Here is a 21,622-nt window from a genome sequence, read left to right as displayed (position 1 = left end):
AACATCTTGGGAAAAAAAAAAAACATAAGGACAAGCACCTTGGGCCCCTCATTCCTGAATGAGGGACAACACGGCAGCATCTCAGTTTTCTGCTCTTCTGGAGCTGAAGTTTCTACCAGTCCTTGGCCTGTCTGGCCCTTGCTGTTATTTTCCTTTTTTCTTCTGCCCTAGATCATGTTCCCAGACCTTTCTGCTCTGCTTGCTAATGTTAGGTTTTTCGGGCCTTTTCTCTGGAGATTCTGATTTAGAGAATGTTATGGATTGAACTGTGCCCCTAAAATTCATATGTTGACATTCTAATCCCTAAGTCCCTCAGAAGGTGACTTTATTTGGAGATAGAGTCTTTACGAAGGTAATCAAGTTAAAATAAGGTCACTCAGGTGAGCCTAATCCAATATGACTGGTGTACTTGTAAAAAGGGAAAATTAGGACACAGAGACGCCCATGGAGGGAAGATGATGCAAAGACAGAGAGACAATAGCCATCAACAAGCCAAGGAGGGGACTTGCCTGGCAGTCCAGTGGCTAAGACTCCTCACTCCCAATGCAGGGGACCTGGGTTCTATCCCTGGTCAGGGAACTAGATCCCACGTGCTGCAACCAAATAAATAAACTTTAAAAAAAAAAAAAAAAAAAAAGCCAAGGAGAGAGGCTTGGAATAGGTTCTTCCCTCAGAGCCTCAGAAGAAACCAATCCAGCTGACCCCACACTTTGATTTGGGACTTCCAGCTCCAGAACTGTGAGAAATTTCTCTTGCTTAAGTCACCCACTTGTGGTACTTTGTCATGGCGGCCCTCACAAATTAATATAGCGTACTTAGGTTTCCCTGGTGGCTCAGAGGTTAAAATGTCTGCCTGCAATGCGGGAGACCCAGGTTCGATCCCTGGGTTGGGAAGATTCCCTGGAGAAGGAAATGGCAACCCACTCCAGTATTCTTGCCTGGAGAATCCCATAGATGGAGGAGCCTGGTGGGCTACAATCCACAGGCACAAAGAGTCAGACACGACTGAGCGACTTCACTTTCACTTTCTTTCACTTTCACTTGGTATCAAGTCCAGAAATTTGTGCTTTTAATAAATGCAACAAACATGGGCACATGTTGGAATGATCTGTGGAGCTTTTTTAAAAAAGAAAAAGATACTGACCCTGGGGTTCCAATTCCAGAGATTCTGACCTCACTGATCTAGGGTGGAGCCTCAACATCAGGATTTTCTGAATCTTCCCAGGTGACTCTGTGGAGAGTATGTTTGAGAAAAAACAGCTGGGGAACACTCTTCTATAATACCAGATTTGATATTAATATAACAGTTATATTTTAGTTCACTTTTTCATTTCTTAGTTTTCTCATCTGTAAATACTGTTGATAGCTACCACTTATTAGGGCCCTTCGATGTGCTAGGCACTTTCTAAGTTGTCTCATTTAACCACTAACAGTCTCTAAATTTGATTCTTCTCTACAGTTGAGGCAAGTGGGGCTCCATGAGATTAAACAGTCAGTTGAAGGTCACACAGGCTCTTAAGTGTCAGTCTATAAACCAGTGTCTTTCCACATTACTATTTAGTCTTCCAGGAAAATAGGTTAAACCAGGTGACCTCTAAAAATGCATCCAGTTAAAAAACTCTTTACTAAGTTTAAAAAATATTTTTAGAGTTTTTTCAAAATCTCGTTAAGATTCATGTGCCTCTGTCTACAAACTCCAGAACCTTCTACTTCTAAGCACAAATAAATGAATAAAATGGACTCTGTCTTTTTCACTTTTTAAGGCAGGAAATTATTAACAATTTACTTAAATCATGGTAATGAAAAGTAAAGCAACAGTAGCACATATAAAACAGACCCCTGGTGGAACAAGACAGTCAAAGGTGAACGTTCATGATGAATTATTATTGTCCATAATCTAGTGAGACTCAGTGGCTTAAGTATCCATTTCCTTTAGTGGCCTAAAGGAAACTATTTCCTGCCATAGACCCTGGGATTACCGCAATAATATCTCTCTCTCCTTCTGTTTTTTGTTTTTTTTTGGCCATGTCATGTGACTTGCTAGATCTTAGTTCCCCAATCAGGGAATCAGCTGGGGAATCAGTTCCCCAATCTGTGCTCTGCAGTGGAATTGCAGAGACCTAACCACTGGACCAGCAGGGAAGTCCCATCACAGTAATCTCTTTAAAGATGTTTTATGTTAAAACATGCATTGTATGCTGTATCTTCCTCATAATTCTTGCCATTTAATTTGCAAAAGGATAATGCATGTCTTTGAGTTCATCCATTCTTTTCATTTCATACTTATGGAGGGCCCACCATATGCAGACCCTATGCCAGGGGCTTGGGGTACATTGGGGAACCAAACTGTCTGCCTGCCCTCATGGAGCCTAGGGAGACAATAGTCAATGAGAATGTCAGTAACTGAGAAAATCACAGATTTTGAAAAATGCTAGGAAAAGAAAAAATCAGGATGAGGAAATGTAGTTTCTAGGGAAGAATACTTCAGATAAGGAGGTCAGGGAAGACCTCATGAAGAAGGGATATTTGACTTGAAACCTGAAGAGTAAGAGGGGTCTGGGTAGACAAAAGCTGGGGAGACACAAGAGCAGTTAATACAAAGATCCTAAAGGAGGAATGAACTTAGTGTGGTTGGGGGATAGCAAAGGCTGATGTGATTGAAACTCCACAAGAAAAGAGAAGAACACTATCAGATGAGGTTCAGCATGGGCAGGCCACAATAAAAGGGGCGTTGGAAAGGAATCTGCATAACAGGTTATTGATATTTCTCCTGGCAATCTTTATTCCAGCTTGTGCTTCATCCAGTCCTGAATATTCACTGGAAGGACTGAGGCTGAATCTGAAGCTCCAATACTTTGGCCTTCTGATGCGAAGAACTGACTCATCAGAAAAGACCCTGATGCTGGGAAAGACTGAAGGCAGGAGGAAAAGGGGCCGACAGAGGGTGAGATGATTGGATGGCATCACCGTCTTGATGGACATGAATTTGAGCAAGCTCTGGGAGTTGGTAATGGACAGGAAGCCTGGCATGCTGCTGTCCATGGGGTCATGAAGAGTTGGACACGACTGAGCAACTGCACTGAACTGATCACTGTAATGACTGAATGCAACAGCTACTTGATCTCCCAATGCCTTGTGCTCTTCCTGTTCTTCATCTCATGTCCACACAGTGATAATCTGAATAATCTTACGGGATTATATTTCCCATTTGCCATTGGCAAATACAGTATCTCTATTTCTTTAAATAGATGTGCAACCCAGACCCAGAATCCATTCTGAGTGTTTATTTCCTAGACAGTGGGGCTACTTATGAGAACAATTTTTATGTCAGTCAAGATTCCAGAAAAAAACAGATGACTCACTAAAATTGGATAATTTAAAGAGAGTTTTTAAGAGACTATTTATAAGGATATGAGCTGAGTATAGGGAACCCACAGAGCACAGATTGTACCCTGAGGCTAGGAAGAGCATAGCATCATTACTACCCTAGACCCGAAGGAGGTATGAGAATGTCTTTCCAGAGCTGGAAGGCAGAAAACTGGAAGGCAGAGAAGACTACACACAGAGAATCATCAGATCCTCTCTCTGCTTTTTCTCAGCTTGCCCATGGTGACCCCAAAGGGAGGGAATCAGGGGAATAATCTGAACTCTTCTTTCAGGGATACACATGGAAGGAATCTAATTGGAAGGCCAAGGGTAAGGACATCCATGAACACAAACAACCCTTAAGGTCAGGCTCCCAGGTCACAGTGCAGGGGCAGCAGAATACAGTTAACCTAGGGGAACAAAGGGAAGATATCTCGTGGTTTTTAAAACTTAACTTTTGTGTTTTTATGTTCAGTTCAGTTCAGTCGCTCAGTCATGTCCAACTCTTTGCGACCCCATGATCCGCAGCACGCCAGGCCTCCCTGTCCATCACCAACTCCCGGAGTTCACCCAAACCCATGTCCATTGAGTCGGTGATGCCATCCAACCATCTTATCCTCTGTCGTCCCCTTCTCCTCCCGCCCTCAATCTTTCCCAGCATCAGGGTCTTTTCAAATGAGTCAGCTCATCGCATCAGGTAGCCGAAGTATTGGAGTTTCAGCTTCAACATCAGTCCTTTCAATGAACACCTAGGAATGATTTCCTTTAGGATTGACTGAGTGGATCTCCTTGCAGTCCAAGGGACTCTCAAGAGTCTTCTTCAACACCACAGTTCAAAAGCATCAATTCTTTGGTGCTCAGCCTTCTCTATAGTCCAACTCTCACATCCATACATGACCACTGGAAACACCATAGCCTTGACTAGACAGACCTTTGTTGACAAAGTAATGTCTCTGCTTTTTAAAATGCTAAACTACCTGGGGCAGAAATTGTCTCACCCTTTCATGGATTCTCCCACAGCACCTGGGACAGTTTAGCATGAGTGAATGAATGACAGTACTTCAATGTTCAGAGCTGTGCCATAACATGTCCACAGATCCAGTGATAAAGCATGATAAAAAAAATTATCTGAAGAAAAAATCTGCCCTATGTATTCTGCCCAATTCCAAGGGAAGGACATCAGAGTGACTGGAGCATAATGACACAGAGCACAATATTTCAAAATGACTGAATCAGGGAAAACTCTGACAGCATTTAACGTAGTCCCAGCCGAACAAAGATTTCAGCTCTCCTTGAGTGATTTCACGGGTAGGCGTCAGCCAGTCCAGCCCCTGCTTTTGATTAGCAGGGCTTAAGATGAAATCAGATTACTCAGCGTGTGGCTTTAAAGTGATAGCTGAGTAATGGATGGTAATTTCCCATCTATTATGATAAGGCTCCCTTTCCAATGGTTTTTTGTGCATTCTGCTAAGTGACTCTGGTTTTCATTTCCCCAACACATTTTTCTTCCCTTAAATGCCCTTCTGATATGCCTTATTTGGACACTGAATGGCTTAGTACAATTTGCAAAGATTTGTTTGTCTCTGCTACAGATTGATTCTTCTTATCTCACCTCAATTTGTTAGGATGCATTTGACCTCCTCACACTCACAGGAGAGGTGGTGAGTTCTCTTTCTGCAGATGATAAAGAACAGGCAGTTTCATTTCTTAGATTCATTATAAGATTTGAAGAGTAAGGAAGAGATAGCAGAGGGTTGCCCTCCCTAAGAAAATCAATTACCCAGGTGTATTGCTGCAGAATACACACCCTGGTCACATACAAATATTCAAAACAAACAAGGGCTTTCAATATACAGAGATCATGCCATGACCTTCTTAACTTGGAGATTGATATACTGTACTCTGAACCTTAATATCAACATGAAATCCAAGTGCTGTGTTTATGTCTGGTGAACACAGATGGCACAAATAAAATAATTTATTGAGTGATCATGGGTTGGTGTACCAGTTACTCCTCGAGGATCACATTTCAACTTTTGAGTCTTTGTTATTGAGGAAAAACATACAGTAAAATGCACAGATTAAAGAGTACAGTTTAATACATGTATGTATAGTATGTATATAACTATCACCAGATCAAGTAGAGTATTCCCAGCACTCTATAAGTTTCCGTTGTGCTTACTTTTAGTTGTTTATCACCCTACCCCTAACGGTAACCACTATTCTGACCTCTACCAATATAGATTAATTTTGCCTGTTTTTTATTTTTATTTAAATGGCACCATACAGTGTTTCTATTTTATGTCCGGGTTGGGGAGAGAGAAGGGATTTTTTTTTTTCCTCATCATCAAATTGTGAGATTCAGCACTACGTTTGTGTATATTAGTAGTTTATTCATTTTTATTGCTGAGGACTATTCTATTGTAAGCATATACTATAATTTATCCTATCATTGATGGGCTTTCCTTTGAATAAAATTGAACAAATTGCAGATGAGTATTTAATAAAGTGTGTGTGTGTGTGTGTGTGTGTGTGTGTGTGTGTGCTCAGTAGCACCTGAATCTTTGCAGCCCCATAGACTGCAGCCTTCCAGGCTCCTCTGCCCATGGGATTTTCCAGGGAAGAATACAGGAGTGGGTTGCCATTTCCTACTCTGGGGGAGTAGGACCTCAGGATCAAACCCGAGTCTCCTGCGTCTCCTGCACTGCAGGCAGATTCTTTACCAGTACATCACAGAATTACCTGTTACCAGAAGTTAAGAAATACATTTTCCTCCTCTGTGCCTATCCAGCAGCAGAGTTTTGAAAATGCCTTTCTATTCTTTTATAGCAACACCTAGTGGCCTAAGAAGGCTGTGGGTCTGGATGCCCACATTTACATTTGGAAATAGCAACTTTCAGTGGTAACGGACAGCACCTAGATGTCCATTGGAACCACACCACAATGTCTGGGTCCCACCAGAAATCATTTAAATCAAATTCTTTGGTGGGTAAAGTTCAGGACTGGTAGGTTATAAAAGCTGCCTAGGTGATTTTAATGCACAGCCATGACTGAGAACTACTGATCTAGATCATGGGTTCTCAAAGTTTTGCTGAACATCAGAATCCCCTGGAGGGCTTGCTAAAACACAGATTGCTGGGCCCCATCCCAAGTATATTGCAGTGTGTCTGAGGTGATGCCCAAGAATTTGCACTTCTAACAAGTTCCCAGGTGATGCTGATGCTGCTGGTCCTGGGACTACATGATGAGAACTACTGATCTAGATCAACTCTGTTATTTTACATACGGAGAAATTACAGGCCAGGCAGTCGAAGTAATTTACTGGAGTCGTGGAGCCAGTCAGCAACAAGGTTATAATTAGAATGGAGCCTCACAATCACTTTTCCTTTCATCTGATAGAACCGAAATTGGATATCGCAGAATGCTATGTCATCTGAAGCTACGTGAAAAGAGAGACTTCCATCCACCAAAAAACAAAATAAGGAGACATTTAAGGAGTGGGTGAAGGTAACCCTTTTTCACAAGCCTATCTGCAAGACCTTAAGAATGCTGAGCAAGTGAGTAGATCATATACTCTAGACCCAGGACTTGAGGAGGGTAGGAGATGGGGAATGGAGATTATGGGGTTGCCTTTAGCAGCTTGAACACTGACCCCTGCCCAGGAAAGGCTGCATTTGCCTTTCAGTATCCCTCCCACTTCTTCCCTCGTTCAGCTACCTCCCAAAGGCTAAGCTGCTGCTACCCAAATGGGCTACATGGTCACAAGCCATCCCGTCAGGAGTCAGGGACTCCTGGGACTCCTGCCGATAGTTTGTTTCTCCCACATCTTTCACGTAGCACAAGATTTAATCTGTCCTGATATTTCCCCACGGATCCTAAATGTCACCCACGTTTGCCCCTTACAATAGAATTTTTTCAAATATGGCCAGCTTGTCCCCACATCTGAGGTTTAAACAGCTCTGTGCCTGAGGGTTTGTAGTAACCGGGCTGTCCAGAAAGGCGAGTCCATCCTCCTAGCTATGCTAAACATACTGTAATGACAAGTGACGATTTAAATGGACCCTGGCCTGCAGAGCTATTTCCGCCTTCCTGACTGGCTCCCCAAATTAGCTGGTACCAACTCTGCAGAACTTTGCCTAATGGACTGGAGGATCAGTACTTTAATACACATCACAGGTGATTCTAATCTACATCCAGGTCTGGGGACCACTACCCAATATCACGTCTCAATTGATTTTTTTTTTTTTTGACGGAGGGTGTGGTTACTGGCATGATGCAGTGATCTTAGTGTCCACACTTTCAAGCAGTGGAGAAAATATTTTCAGCTCAGGATTCAAATAGGAACAAATTTGTTAAAAGAGAAGAGAAAAAAAACTTCATCAGGCAGAGACTGCAGGTGTAGTGCATTTTTATATATGACTTTTTTTTTTAATGTTTTCTATAGAAAACAACTGATGCAGACTCATTTAGAATAAGAACACAGGCAAAGACTTAACAGTTCTCTGACACACAGCAAAAAGGGGCCATCCAATCCAGTGGTGGACAAGAGTCACCTTGAAAATAAAACCATCAAATGAAAAAAGAGTCTCAAGATGGACCAAACTGATTCCAGCTCTACAACGGTTATACACCATTTTCTTAGGAAGAACCAGAGGCTGATATGAGAATCTACATTTGGCTTTTATGATTTGCTGTATACAATTTTCATTATTGAAGGTAGATCCAGTTATTCTTTTGTACCCTTCATGAAGTGCCTGGTTGAACCACCTCCTCCAACCATGTTTATTTATTTACAGACACACACATTTATACATAATCAAACAGTGAGATCCCATTTTGACTTAAAGATAGTGAAAGCCATTTCTTCACATTCTCAACAGATGCCGCTCTCCTCCCTTCCCCAGTCATACTGGACATGCCCACAGTATAACCACCACAGAAGAAAACAAAAACTCCTAACATGAAATTTCATACTAACTTACCTCCTGTGGCAATGTGCTAAACTAATACATGCTCTCTATATGTCTTCCAGTTCTAAAAATCTACCCAAACAAAATTGCTTGCACGAAGGTTGTTCTAAAATTTTCCTAAATGATGTAGCCTGTAGCTGGGAGGAGCAGTGGACAGTTTGTCTGGCTTCAGAACTGCAAGCTTCCATAGCAACCAGAGAGATTATTATGTCTCTACATTGATAATTCCTTAATGTGAATAATCATATAAATTATATTTATATATCTGCCACAGACTGGTAGAAAAGTATTTCTACGTTATATCTGATAAAGGATTTGTATATAGACTATATATAAAGAAATTTTACAATAGTAATAAAACAACCCAATTTTTAAAATAGGCAAAGAAGATATACCACTAGCTGATAAGCATATGAAAAGATGCTGAGTCAACATCATTAGTCATTAGGAATATGCAAATTAAAACCATGATAAACTTGACACTCACTAGAACAGTGACTGACAATCAACATGGATCAACAAACAGTGTTGGTAAGGATGTGGAACTCCTACATGTGGAACATGTGGACCCCTTGACACTGATGGCAGGATTATAAAACTGGTAAATTCACTCTGAAAAACAGTTTGGTAGTTTCTTAAAAGTTAAATATAAACTTACCGTAGGATCTGTCAATCTCACTCCTAGGTGAGAACACTCAAGAATATCCACATAAACGCAAGGCAAGTGTTCACAATAGCATTACTCATAACAGCCATCAAGTAAAAACTGGAATGGGTAAGCAAAATCAGTATGCCCATATGACAGGATATTATCCAGCAAAGAAGAATGATGAAGTATTGACACATGTTACAACATGGATCTATCTCAAAAATGTTATGTTAGACGAAAATACCCAGACTTAACGACTACATATTTTATGATTTCATCTATCTGAAAGGTTCATAAAAGGCAATTTTATAGATAAAAAGATTAGCCACCTGGGGCTGGGAATACGAATGGGGAGCAAGTAAAACTGGCCATGACGGATCCTTTTGAAGTGATGTGAAGAGACTAAAACTAGATTGTGATGACACTTGTACAACACTGTAAATTTACCAATTCATAAAATTATACACTGAAGTAAATTTTATTAACATATAAATTATACCTCAATAAAGCGTTTAAAAAGTATAGAGATGGAATTATCACTCTGTTGTGGGAAAAACTTTTATAGAATTTCACAGAATTTATAGCACAGTGAAGGCTGATACTTTTACCAATGATTCTCAACCACTTTCAAGACTAGAATCACTGTTCCAAGACAGTGACAGCCCTGCATATTTATATAAATGATTCAAACTTTGGCATAAATTGAGGAAATATAATTTTAAGAATACTATAAAATCATTAATAATTTTATGCATTTAATCACACCTACACAAAAGAACAGTAGATACACACGTAAGACATTTATTCAGTCTACTGTCAATGCAGAGTTGCACATGTGGATTCATGGGCTTCTTGAACAGTGGTGGGTCAGCAGCCGAGTTGAAACACCTTCAAAATCTTCATCATGCAGACTTTTTTAAGTCAAAAAACCCCAAACAAATTTACTACTTTAAGTTCAATTCTATAGCATTTTAATTATCTTTGTCATCAGTTTACAGCTGGGAAGAACATGCTTGACTTTTGGACTATAGGATAGGTATTGTCCAACATGCGGACAAAATGTACTTAGGTGGATCACAGAAAAAGAGGAAGTCATATGACTAGAAAAATAGAGAAAGGTTGCCTGGTTGGATGCTTGTTCAAACACATAATGACACTGTTCTGTGGATTCCTGTTTTGTCTCAAATCTGTCTCCAGGGCCCATTTCAGTTGTAACTGGTCGTGTCACTACAGTTCTCCAGTACAAACCTTGTTATTAGGTAATTGTGACCATGCAGAGACGGCATGCTCCCACACGTCTTCCTTCCTCTGGGATTTTCATTTTCTGTAGGATAGCCTTTCAACTTTATGGACAGGGGCATGACATCATTAAGTATTTCCAGAACTACCTGTTGAGGATTTCCCACATATAAATCAATCTCTTAATGGGATCTGAAATGTACCATTTCCATTGCCAAGAAATGGATCCCAAAATTGTTTCCAAATTATTTATGAGACACTTGTTTGTTCCAGTAAGTCTTGTTTCCATCACCGTACACTGGCAGCCACTCTTGCTGCACCTGCCTTGTTCAGCTGCAGCCACAAGTGTTGCAAAGGTGGGAAACATAAGAGAAACTTATTTTTAAACAGCATCTAACTATTCAGTTGTATTCCCAAATAGTATGTTCAATATGCTTTGGGATGAAGTATAATAAAAACATCTTTCTCCCTGTTTTCTAGATGTTTTGGACACTGTATAGTGTATCAATTGTATTTTTCTAGAATAACCATTGGCCCTATTGCTTTAAATTTAGAGCATTTCACCAGAAAACACACTGAGTATACTATTTGAAAGTGTAAATAACATTATTTAAAAGTCAGTTTGTTTCCGGACTTCGTGGACATGCTGTAATATCCTCTGCCATGGGACGTCAGTTCTGTCCTGTAGGAGACCATCTTTCCTAACCTCAGCTGGTCCTGGCCATTTCCCCAGAGCCAATTCATTTACTCTATCAATCATTTAGGTCATTGTTCTCCATGTTATTGTGATTCTTCTTCATAATACTACAAGAAAAAAATAACTGTTTTACAGATTAAAGAAAAGTACTCTGCAAATAAATTTGTGACTAAATAATTAAGTGAAAATAAAAAGTAGGATAAGGTCATGCTCAACTGCACAAAAAAAATTTAAATAAAAGTTCAGTGTCATGTAATATGCTTTCTAATTTATATTTTTAATTCACTAGCTAATCTTAAAAACACAAATTTTTGATCCTTTGATTTACTGAAGATTCTCAGTTTTTCTGTCAGATATTAATTACAGTTGGCAATATGTTATTACTTAGTTTTAACAAAGAAATGAAGGGCAGTTTATAAAGTTGTTACTGCCAGAAATATTTTTTCTAAAGCTTGCTATTCACAAATTGGCAGATGTTGTTATTCAATGGCCTATCCCTCACAAATACTAAAAATAGCCAATAGCAAGCGTGACATGTCTTATTACAAGCACTTTCATTAGAAGGATTTGCCTCTTACTTTCAGTGTATAGGAACTTAGTATCAAGGTTTCTTTCTTTCTCCCCCACCCAAGGATTTCCAATAAACTCATGTGTAGTTTGATGTAGTGATATCTTTTGAAAGCCTGGTGCTTTAATTACTTAAAAATTGTCTTATGAGATTTGGAGGTGCGTATTTTTCCATAATTGATGAAATTGTGGAACTCCTTAGCATAGATAAATAATCCCAACATACATCCCTGACTCCACAGGGTTGGCAGTAAAAACTGTGGAATACAGTTTTGCAACATTCAATATTACTGACATATTTGAACATAATGAGTGACAAAAATTCTGTGCCACAAGTTATATGGAGGATGTCTATAATTGCTTTTTTTTTAAAATGTAGCCTGAAAAGCATTTAAGAACATGGAATATTTGTAATTTTGCATAAATGTGGTTGAAATAGGCTTTGAAGTCACATAGACTTGGTATGAACTTTAGGCTTATTACTTACTATCTTTTTGACTTTGCAAATTACTTAACCTCAAGCTTTAGTTATTAAGTCATCTGAAAAACACAGAATACACTAAAAACACTGCTGTTTATCTTTTACAAGATAAAAAATATATACACCAAGTACATATAACAACTTTTTCTTCTAATAATTATTACCATATTAGGAGATAATCACTACAACTTATCTTCCCAATATAGCTATTAGATATATCCAGAATTGCTTGTAAATACCTATATCCCTTCCACTGTTCAAGTAGGTCTCACTATAAAGTGACATCACTAATTAGAAAGATTACAAGTTATCACCACTAAAGCCACTTGGGAAGCCCCATGATTTACATATGGAAATCAACCATCATGGAAGAAAGTACAAAAAAGTGATTTGAATTCAGGCAGTTCAATCCCTGGGTGGAGAAAATCCCCTGGAGAAGGAAATGGCAACCTTCTCCAGCATTCTTGCCTGGAAAATCCCATGCACAGAGGAGCCTGGTGGGCTATGAAGCATGGGGTTGCAAACAGCTGGACACAACTTAGCGACTAAACCACCACCATATCTGCAGTGGCATAAAACTTAAGCACTCTCAGCAGTGATATCTGGAACCCAAAAGTTCTTCAGAAAAAAAGAGACAAAAGCTCTAAATTTTCTCAAATAATAGAGCATGAAAGTATGGCAGTGGGAAAGACTGTCAGCAAAGCCCTAGAATAGTACGAAAAACAGTGGAGTTATACAGTCAGCAACTACATATTGTTCTTAAACACACTAACCTTATTGCACAGAATGGGGTTTGAGATCACATGGTTGTATAGGTTTAAAACCTGCACCTAAACGCTTCGTGGCTGTGTGTCGATTTATTTCATCTGTTTCTCAGTTGCATATGTGGATAATGATAGTTATCACTACACAGGGCCATATTGAAGGGCTTTATCATGAAAAGGGCTTAGTTTAGAGCAGTGCCAGGATACAGGATACTCAACGTGTGTGCCTGCTGCTTTTCCGCACACCCTTCCTTGGTTCTCCTCTAGCCACTCCTTAATCTCCTAACCTGTACCCATGCAGGACAAACCCCCAGAATCCTAGCATAGAACAGCAGCTAGGCAGATACTTCAGAGGTCACCCAGTGTTGCCGTTTGGGCTTACCCAGACGGGAGACCCTTTGGTGAACACCAATGGCATTAAGACCTCAGAAAACATATGTCTAGGAATAAAGACAAAACTCGAGGGGAAAGAGACAGGAATAAGTGTGAAACTAAAACAGACTACGCCTAATAAAGCCTAAACCCACGTTTTGAAGGGATCCAGGTGATTGGCTTGGAGAAGGAAATGGCAACCCACTCCAGTGTTCTTGCCAGGAGAATCCCAGGGACGGGGGAGCCTGGTGGGCTGCCGTCTATGGGGTCGCACAGAGTCGGACACGACTGAAGCGCCGCTGCAGCAGGTAATCAGCAGTAATTTACTTTTCAGAAGAAGTCTATAATGTACCATCTACAATTGCTAGCATACAATAAAAATCATTAGATGTGCAAAGCTGGGAAGAATGACCAAAAACCAAGAGATAAAATAATCAATAAAAGCAAGAAAAAATAAGGACTTCAAAGTAACTGTGATTAAATCAATAAAAAAAGAGAAAAAGATGTAGAAGAGAGGTAGCACAGAACATTTCAGTTTTTAAACATTTAGAAAAAGAATGAAATGAACATTTTAGAACGGCAAAATTCAGTGTCTGACCTGACTCAAAGAACTGACTCACTGGAAAGCACCCTGATGCTGGGAAAGATTGAAGGCAGGAGAAGAGGATCACGGAGGATGAGATGGTTGGATGGCATCACCAACTTGACGGACATGAGTCTGAGCAAGTTCACGGAGTTGATGATGGACAGGGAAGCTTGGCGTGCTGTAGTCCATGGGATGGCAAAGACTCGGACACGACTGAGCGGCTGAACTGAACTGGGGTGGATTTAAAAGTATACTAGCAGAAATTCCCTGGTGGTCCAGTGGTTGGGACTCCATACTTCCACTGCAGGAGGCACAGGTTCAATCCCTGGTTAGGGAACTAGGATCCTGCAAGCCTCATGGCCAAATAAGTAAACAAATAAAGGCATACTAGCAACACATCCTTTTCACAGGAAACTATATTCAATATCATATAATAAACTGTACTGGAAAAGAATATGAAAAAGAATATATATATAAAAGTCACTTTACTGGACAGTAGAAATTAACACAGCAGTGTGAATATCTATACTTCAATAAAACTAAAAAAATTCCATACCTTAGAAATCAGTCAAATGACTGAAAAACAAAGAAAAGCAGGTTTCACATAACATGGCCTCCCATTACCTTCCTGATCTTATCTCTTTCAACTCTCCAACTTAGTAACTCCCTTCTTGCTGTTCCTTAAACACACCTGGCACAACCTTGCTTTAGAGGCTCCGCAGTGGCTGTTTCTTCTGCCTGGAATGTTCTTCACCAACATGTTTCTCTAGGCACCTTATTTATTTATTTATATTAGTTGGAGGCTAATTACTTCACAACATTTCAGTGGGTTTTGTCATACATTGATATGAATCAGCCATGGATTTACACGTATTCCCCATCCCGATCCCCCCTCCCACCTCCCTCTCCACCCGATTCCTCTGGGTCTTCCCAGTGCACCAGGCCCGAGCACTTGTCTCATGCATCCCACCTGGGCTGGTGATTGTTTCACCATAGATAGTACACATGCTGTTCTTTCGAAACATCCCACCCTCACCTTCTCCCACAGAGTTCAAAAGTCTGTTCTGTACATCTGTGTCTCTTTTTCTGTTTTGCATATAGGGTTGTCGTTACCATCTTTCTAAATTCCATATATATGTGATAGTATGCTGTAATGTTCTTTATCTTTCTGGCTTACTTCACTCTGTATAATGGGCTCCAGTTTCATCCATCTCATTAGAACTGTTCAAACGAATTCTTTTTAGCGGCTGAGTAATATTCCATGGTGTATATGTACCACAGCTTCCTTATCCATTCATCTGCTGATGGGCATCTAGGTTGCTTCCATGTCCTGGCTATTATAAACAGTGCTGCGATGAACATTGGGGTGCACGTGTCTCTTTCAGATCTGGTTTCCTCAGTGTGTATGCCCAGAAGTGGGATTGCTGGGTCATATGGCAGTTCTATTTCCAGTTTTTTAAGAAATCTCCACACTGTTTTCCATAGTGGCTGTACTAGTTTGCATTCCCACCAACAGTGTAAGAGGGTTCCCTTTTCTCCACACCCTCTCCAGCATTTATTGCTTATAGACTTTTGGATAGCAGCCATCCTGACTGGTATGTAATGGTATCTCATTGTGGTTTTGATTTGCATTTCTCTGATAATGAGTGATATTGAGCATCTTTTCATGTGTTTGTTAGCCATCTGTAAGTCTTCTTTGGAGAAATGTCTGTTTAGTTCTTTGGCCCATTTTTTGGTTGGGTCATTTATTTTTCTGGAATTGAGCTGTAGGAGTTGCTTGTATATTTTTGAGATTAATCCTTTGTCTGTTTCTTCATTTGCTATTATTTTCTCCCAATCTGAGGGCTGTCTTTTCACCTTACTTATAGTTTCCTTTGTAGTGCAAAAGCTTTTAAGTTTCATTAGGTCCCATTTGTTTAGTTTTGCTTTTATTTCCAATATTCTGGGAGGTGGGTCATAGAGGATCTTGCTGTGATTTATGTCGGAGAGTGTTTTTAGGCACCTTATTTAAAAGCAACACTTCCATCCACTTGTGCACCCTCACTCCCACCCCATCTGTGCCCTTAGACTTCTAATCACCCTACCATGCCATTCTTCCGTAGAACTTTTCACCTTCTAACATTCTGCATTTGATATTTATACATGTATTATGGAATATATATATAACTCTTTTGAAGAACGTAGGCAAACAACCAAATTGACATCTTCATTACTAATTACTAATTATTTCATTTCCAATTAATAATTACTAGTTCATTACTAATACATATATATATATAAATCACAGTAGCAATAATAATACCAGTTGTTTGGTGCTCTCCTAGTTGGCACAGAAAGATTAATTAATTGGTCATACAGCTAGAGTAAGTGGCAGAGCCAGGATTTATATCCATATTGAGTTCCAATATAAAGAATTTTTACATTAGAAAGGATAATACCTAAAGATATGTAAATGAACTAAATGTAACAATGAAATTTCAGTCTGTTGAAAAAAATAAAACTTTTCCCAGCATTAAAGAATGAAATGCAGATATTAGTAGATGTCACTAGGTGATGCTCTTTGTTAAACTTCTCTCTCAGAAAGGTAATCTGAGGAATTAATAATTTACTCAGGTGGGAAAGAATTTATGCTAAGTCTAATAATAATTAAGTTGGCTTTTTAACCACAAAAGTTACACAGTTCAGAAAACAAATTTACAAACCGAATGGTAAGCCACACAAATTTATGGTAGAAAAAATTTCTGTAGACTGTAAACTTAAAGGCTTCTATACCACAAACATGAGATCTCCCTTCATTTATTTTTATCTTTTTCCATTTATGTCTCCATTTAATTTTCATGTCTTGATAAGATTTTAATTTTTGTCAACAGAGTTCTTGAATGTTTTTAAAATTTATTCCTTAGTAACATAGTTTTGATGCCACTGAAATGTCCTTTGTATCTTTACTTTTTTATGCTAAAATATTTTAAAGTAAATTGACCATACACCCTTTAATATTTCAATATGTATTTCTCAAATAACATTATCACGCTTTACCATTAATTAAATGATTCCTTAATATCATCTATTATCCAAAAGTCAATAGTCAATAAACATTAAAGGGCGCTCAAGCTTATTAGTAATTCGAGAAATACAAATTAAGACTGCGAAGGCATATGTTGCACACCCATCAAATTGACAGAAACGTAACAGTATGATACCAAGTGTTGGAAAGGGCACAGGAACTTTAATACATTGCTACAGGGAAGGGAGGTAATAATCCTTCTGGAAAGATAGCATGACATAGCACACATAATAGTGAAGATGCATATACCTGATGTCCTCTACCACGGCTAGATATACCTAACAGAAAATGTAGTGTGAAATGAAAATATTTCCTGCCATATTAATCAATAAGAAATGTCACAGCCATCAGTGGTTTCTGGCCTCCAAAAGTGAATGCGGGAGCCCCAAGCTGTGATCAGGAGGAAGATGCCACCGCCCACGGGGATTGCTGAGGAGCTGGGGGAATGCAAGAAGCAAGGTGAACTAGGAAACAGGATTGGCCCCAGGTATCTGAGGTGCATATGAAAGGAATGAATTCAGTGAGCCCAGAGGCTTGCACCTCTCCAGAGAATGCTAAATTCTTTAACTCGCTACCTGATCTTTGATGTTCAGACTACCTGCTCCCTTAGTCACAAACTTGTATATAGCCTGAATTCCCTCCGGCCTCCTTGGATCAGTTTTCTCAGAGCTACTGAGATGCTGTCTCCCAGGCTTGGAGTCCTCAACATTCCCACCAAATAAAATAACTCTCTACTTTCAGGTTGTGACTATATTTTTTTAGTTGACAGTAGTGAGAAACAAGTATACCAAGAAACATTTCAATCTTCTTCTATTACATACTTAACAAAAAATGTACCAAGAGATAAGACATTTATACCAAGAAACACTTAGTATTATTTGTAATAGGACAATTTTTAAATAACTCAAATGTCCCTCATTATTAGAGGGGGTAAACTGTGGTATGTAAATACAATAGAAAAAACACTAATGTAAAACTAACAAATTATAGCTTTTGCAACAACATGGATCAATCTCACAAATTTCATAATAATGAAATAAGAACAGATACAAACTAACAGGCATAGTATAAGTCTGTTCACATAAAAGTTCAAAACCAGTGCCTGACACTTACTTTCAACTGTTTCAGAAAATAAAAAATATATCCACATATATCTATACAAATATAAAGAAAGTGTGGCAAAATGTTAACTGTGAATCTAAATGAAGAGTATACAATGGTTCATTGTACTACATTGCTACTCTTTAGGTTTGTGCATTTTCAAAGCAGAAAGGTGATTTTTCTTTAAAGTATTTATTAAACTATACATATTTTATGCATTTTTTCTGTAGGTAAATTTCACAAGAGAAAAACATAAAAATAATGTAATAAAATACATAAAAACACTTTCAAAGAAAAATTGCTATGCATTTGTTGAACAGTGACAGGCTTTATTTTCTTGGGCGCCAAAATCACTGCAGATGGTGACTACTGCCATGAAATTAAAATACGCTTGTTCCTTGGAAGAAAGCCATGACCAACCTAGACAGCATATTAAAAAGCAGAGACATTACTTTGCTGACAAAGGTCCATCTAGTCAAAGCTATGGTTTTTCCAGTAGTCATGTATGGATGTGGGAGTTGGACCATAAAGAAAGCTGAGTGCCAAAGAACTGATGCTTTTGAACAGTGGTGTTGGAGAACTCTTCAGAGTCCCTTGGACTGCAAGGAGATCAAACCAGTACATCCTGAAGGAAATCAGTCCTGAATATTCACTGGAAGGACTGATGCTGAATCTGAAGCTCCAATACACTGGCCACCTGATGCAAAGAACTGACTTATTGGAAAAGACCCTGATGCTGGGAAAGATTGAAGACGGGAGAAGGGGACAACAGAGGATGAGATGGTTGGATAGCATCAACGACTCGATGGACCTGAGTTTGAGCAAGCTCTGGGAGTTGGTGATGGACAGGGAAGCCTGGTTTGCTGCAGTCCATGGGTCAGACACAACTGCAAAGAGTTTGCTGCAAAGAGTCGGACATGACTGAGCGACTGAATTGATTTGTTAAACATTACTATCAAAAATAATAAACTTTTTGCTTTACAATAAGCAAGATTAAGCAAGAGGGCTTTTTTAATTTGGGACATTTACCTGAAATCAGTCTATCAAAAGATACCTCCTTAAGACCAGTTTTTGAGGCTAGCAACATAAGAATGTCATTTTATTTTTCCATGAGATAGTTCTTATACAAACATCAATTCTGAATCTTGTTTAGTTTGATACTAGATAGTGTATTCTTCTAAATAATTTTCACAAACGGCAATATGATACTCCAATACTCATTTTGGCAGATATACTAGCATATGCTACTTTAAAATGTATTATAAGAAACCTCTGGATGAAAGTTTTATAATTATTCAAATATACACAATTCATACTGTATGTATATTTTCTATAGGTTTTTCCAATATTCTTATTAGGATTCCACAGTTTGTTTTTTTTTTAAACCCTCAAAGTCTCAGATGGTAAAGAATATGCCTACAATGCAGGAGACCAATTTTTGTTCCCTGGGCGGGGAAGATTCCCGTGGAGGAGGAAATGGCAATCCACTCCAGTATTCTTGCCTGGAGAATCAAAGGACAGAGGAGCCTGGTGGGCTACAGTCCATGGGGTCACAAAGAGCTGGACACGACTGAGCGACTTAGCACTACCACGTCTCTCAAAGATGTTCAGAGGGCTTCCCTGGTGGCTCAGTGGTAAAGAATCTGCTTTCCAAGGCAGGAGACAAGGGTTTGACCCCTGGTCTGGGAAGATCCCACATGCTGGGGAGCAACTAAGTCCATGAGCCACAACTACTGAGCCTGTGCTCTGGGGCCCACAGGCTACAACGACTAAAGCTCATGCTCCACAAGAGAAGCTACTGCAATGAGAAGCTAAGCACTGCAACTAGAGAAAAGCCCCCACTCGTCGCAACCAGAGAAAAGTCCATGCAACAACAAAGGCCCAGCAAAGCCAGAAATAAAGAGTGAAAAAAAATTTTATAAAAGGATGGTCAGAATTTCATGTTTTAAAACTGACTTTTAATATAGTTATATTACTTGTCTTCTTCGGTGTCATCTAAGTCAATATAAAAATCTAAATCATCATCATTTTCTTCATTCCTTCGGCAGCTTCTTCTATGGCTGGAACGTATATTATTTTCAACAGTTTCTGTCTTTTCTGGCTCTTTATTAAACCTAAAGATGGAAGAAAAAAACTCTTATTTCTCAAGATTGCATTGTTTGCATAGACTGAAAAGACTTTTACACTACACTTCTTGATTAATAAGAGCTTAATGAAATAAAGAGGAAAAGATCCTTGAAGATTAACTTAATCAAAGAGCCAACCTTATAATACTGCTATCAATAAAGCATGATCAAGCAAATTAATCTGTGCTGTCCATTAAAGAAAAGAAGTTATACAATGAATAATTCTTTTGTAATGTATAATAAATATGACTCTCACATATAAATATTTTAATTTCCTAAAAATTATGTTTTACTTTTATTATAATGATAGAAACACTTAATAATTAATTAATGTGTTTTCCTATTGGGTAGAAAAAGTCTACATTACTGTAATATACTGTATCTTAAGATTCTCAGAGCTACTCAGTGTTTCCTTAAAAGAAAATTCACATACCATTTACTAAAAGAGTAAATCCCAAACATAAAAAGAAATACTCACGGAATAACAACATCTTCTCTTTTTCCACACTTGGCACAAACTTCAAGTTCACAGGCACATGGTCTACACATTATATGATAAGAATCCTTCACTGTCTTTTGTAAACATTTAACACTAAAAATGGAAAAGAAAACCAAATCTTAATTTTTACTAATTGTCTAAGACTTATTTAGTGAAATAAGGGGGTGTGTCTAAGTATATAGCTGAGAAGCCTCAAACTCTTAGATATTTCTCCCATATGTCACTTTAGATTAATTATAGAGCGTTTCTAGACAATGGTTGACAGCTCAAAATAATAGTACTTAACATTTATCTACTTTCTTCCTTTTCAATTTGGATTCCTTTTATTTCTTTTTGTTCTCTGACCTCCCTGGCTAGGACTTCCAACACTATGTTGAATAAAAGTGGCGAGAGGGGACATCCTTGTCTTGTTCCTGATCCTAAAAAAAAAGCTTTCAGTTTTCACCACTGAGTATAATATTAGCTGTTGACTTGTCATATATGGTGTTTATTATGTTGAGAAACTTTCCCTATATATCCACTCTGTTGTGAGTTTTTATCATATTACTGTGTAAAATGCTTTTTCTGGATCTACTGAGAGGGTCATACGATTTTTACCCTTCATTTTATTAATGTGGCATATCATATTGATTGATTTGAGGAATCTGAACCATCTTTGCATCCCTGGAATAAACTCCACACTCGATCATGGTGAATGACTTTTTTAATGTATTGTTAAATTTAGTTAACTAATATTTTGTTGAGGATTTCTGCTAATAATTTGTTGAGGATTGCTGCATCTATGTTCATCAGGGACAATGGCCTGTAATTTTCATTTCTTGTGGCATTGTTGTCTGGTTTGGTATCAGAGTAATGCTGACCACATAAAATGAGCTTGGAAGAATTTCCTCCTCTTCTATTTTTTGGAAGAGTTTGAGAAGGCCTGGATCATTTCTTCTTTGAGTATTTGGTAGAATTAGCAGTGAAGAAATCTGGTTCTGGACTTTCGTTTGTTAGGAGGTTTTTTATTTAAATTCAATCTCCTTACTAGTAACTGAACTTTCAGATTTTTACTTCATGATTCAGCCTTGGCAGGCTGTGTGTTTCTAGGAATTTATCCCCTTCTTATAGGTCATCAAATTGTGGGCAAACAATTTTCCAT

General features: G+C 38.6%; 1 protein-coding gene across 1 annotated transcript in view; it reads right to left on the bottom strand.

The window, feature by feature from the left end:
- Positions 1–19,753: 19,753 nt before the first annotated feature.
- The window catches only part of C29H9orf85 (chromosome 29 C9orf85 homolog), a 61,128-nt gene continuing 59,259 nt past the window's right edge, over positions 19,754–21,622 (bottom strand). The window contains exons 3-4 of the mRNA XM_061132339.1: positions 20,461–20,574; positions 19,754–19,970 (exon numbers count right to left, since the gene is read on the bottom strand). Of these exons, the coding sequence (XP_060988322.1) occupies positions 19,829–19,970; positions 20,461–20,574 (256 nt within the window). The 3' untranslated portion in view covers positions 19,754–19,828. The remainder of the gene's footprint in view (positions 19,971–20,460; positions 20,575–21,622) is intronic.

Source organism: Dama dama, chromosome 29, assembly GCF_033118175.1.
Source record: "Dama dama isolate Ldn47 chromosome 29, ASM3311817v1, whole genome shotgun sequence".
Lineage (NCBI taxonomy): Eukaryota > Metazoa > Chordata > Mammalia > Artiodactyla > Cervidae > Dama > Dama dama.
This window is presented reverse-complemented; position numbering and strand designations above follow the sequence as displayed.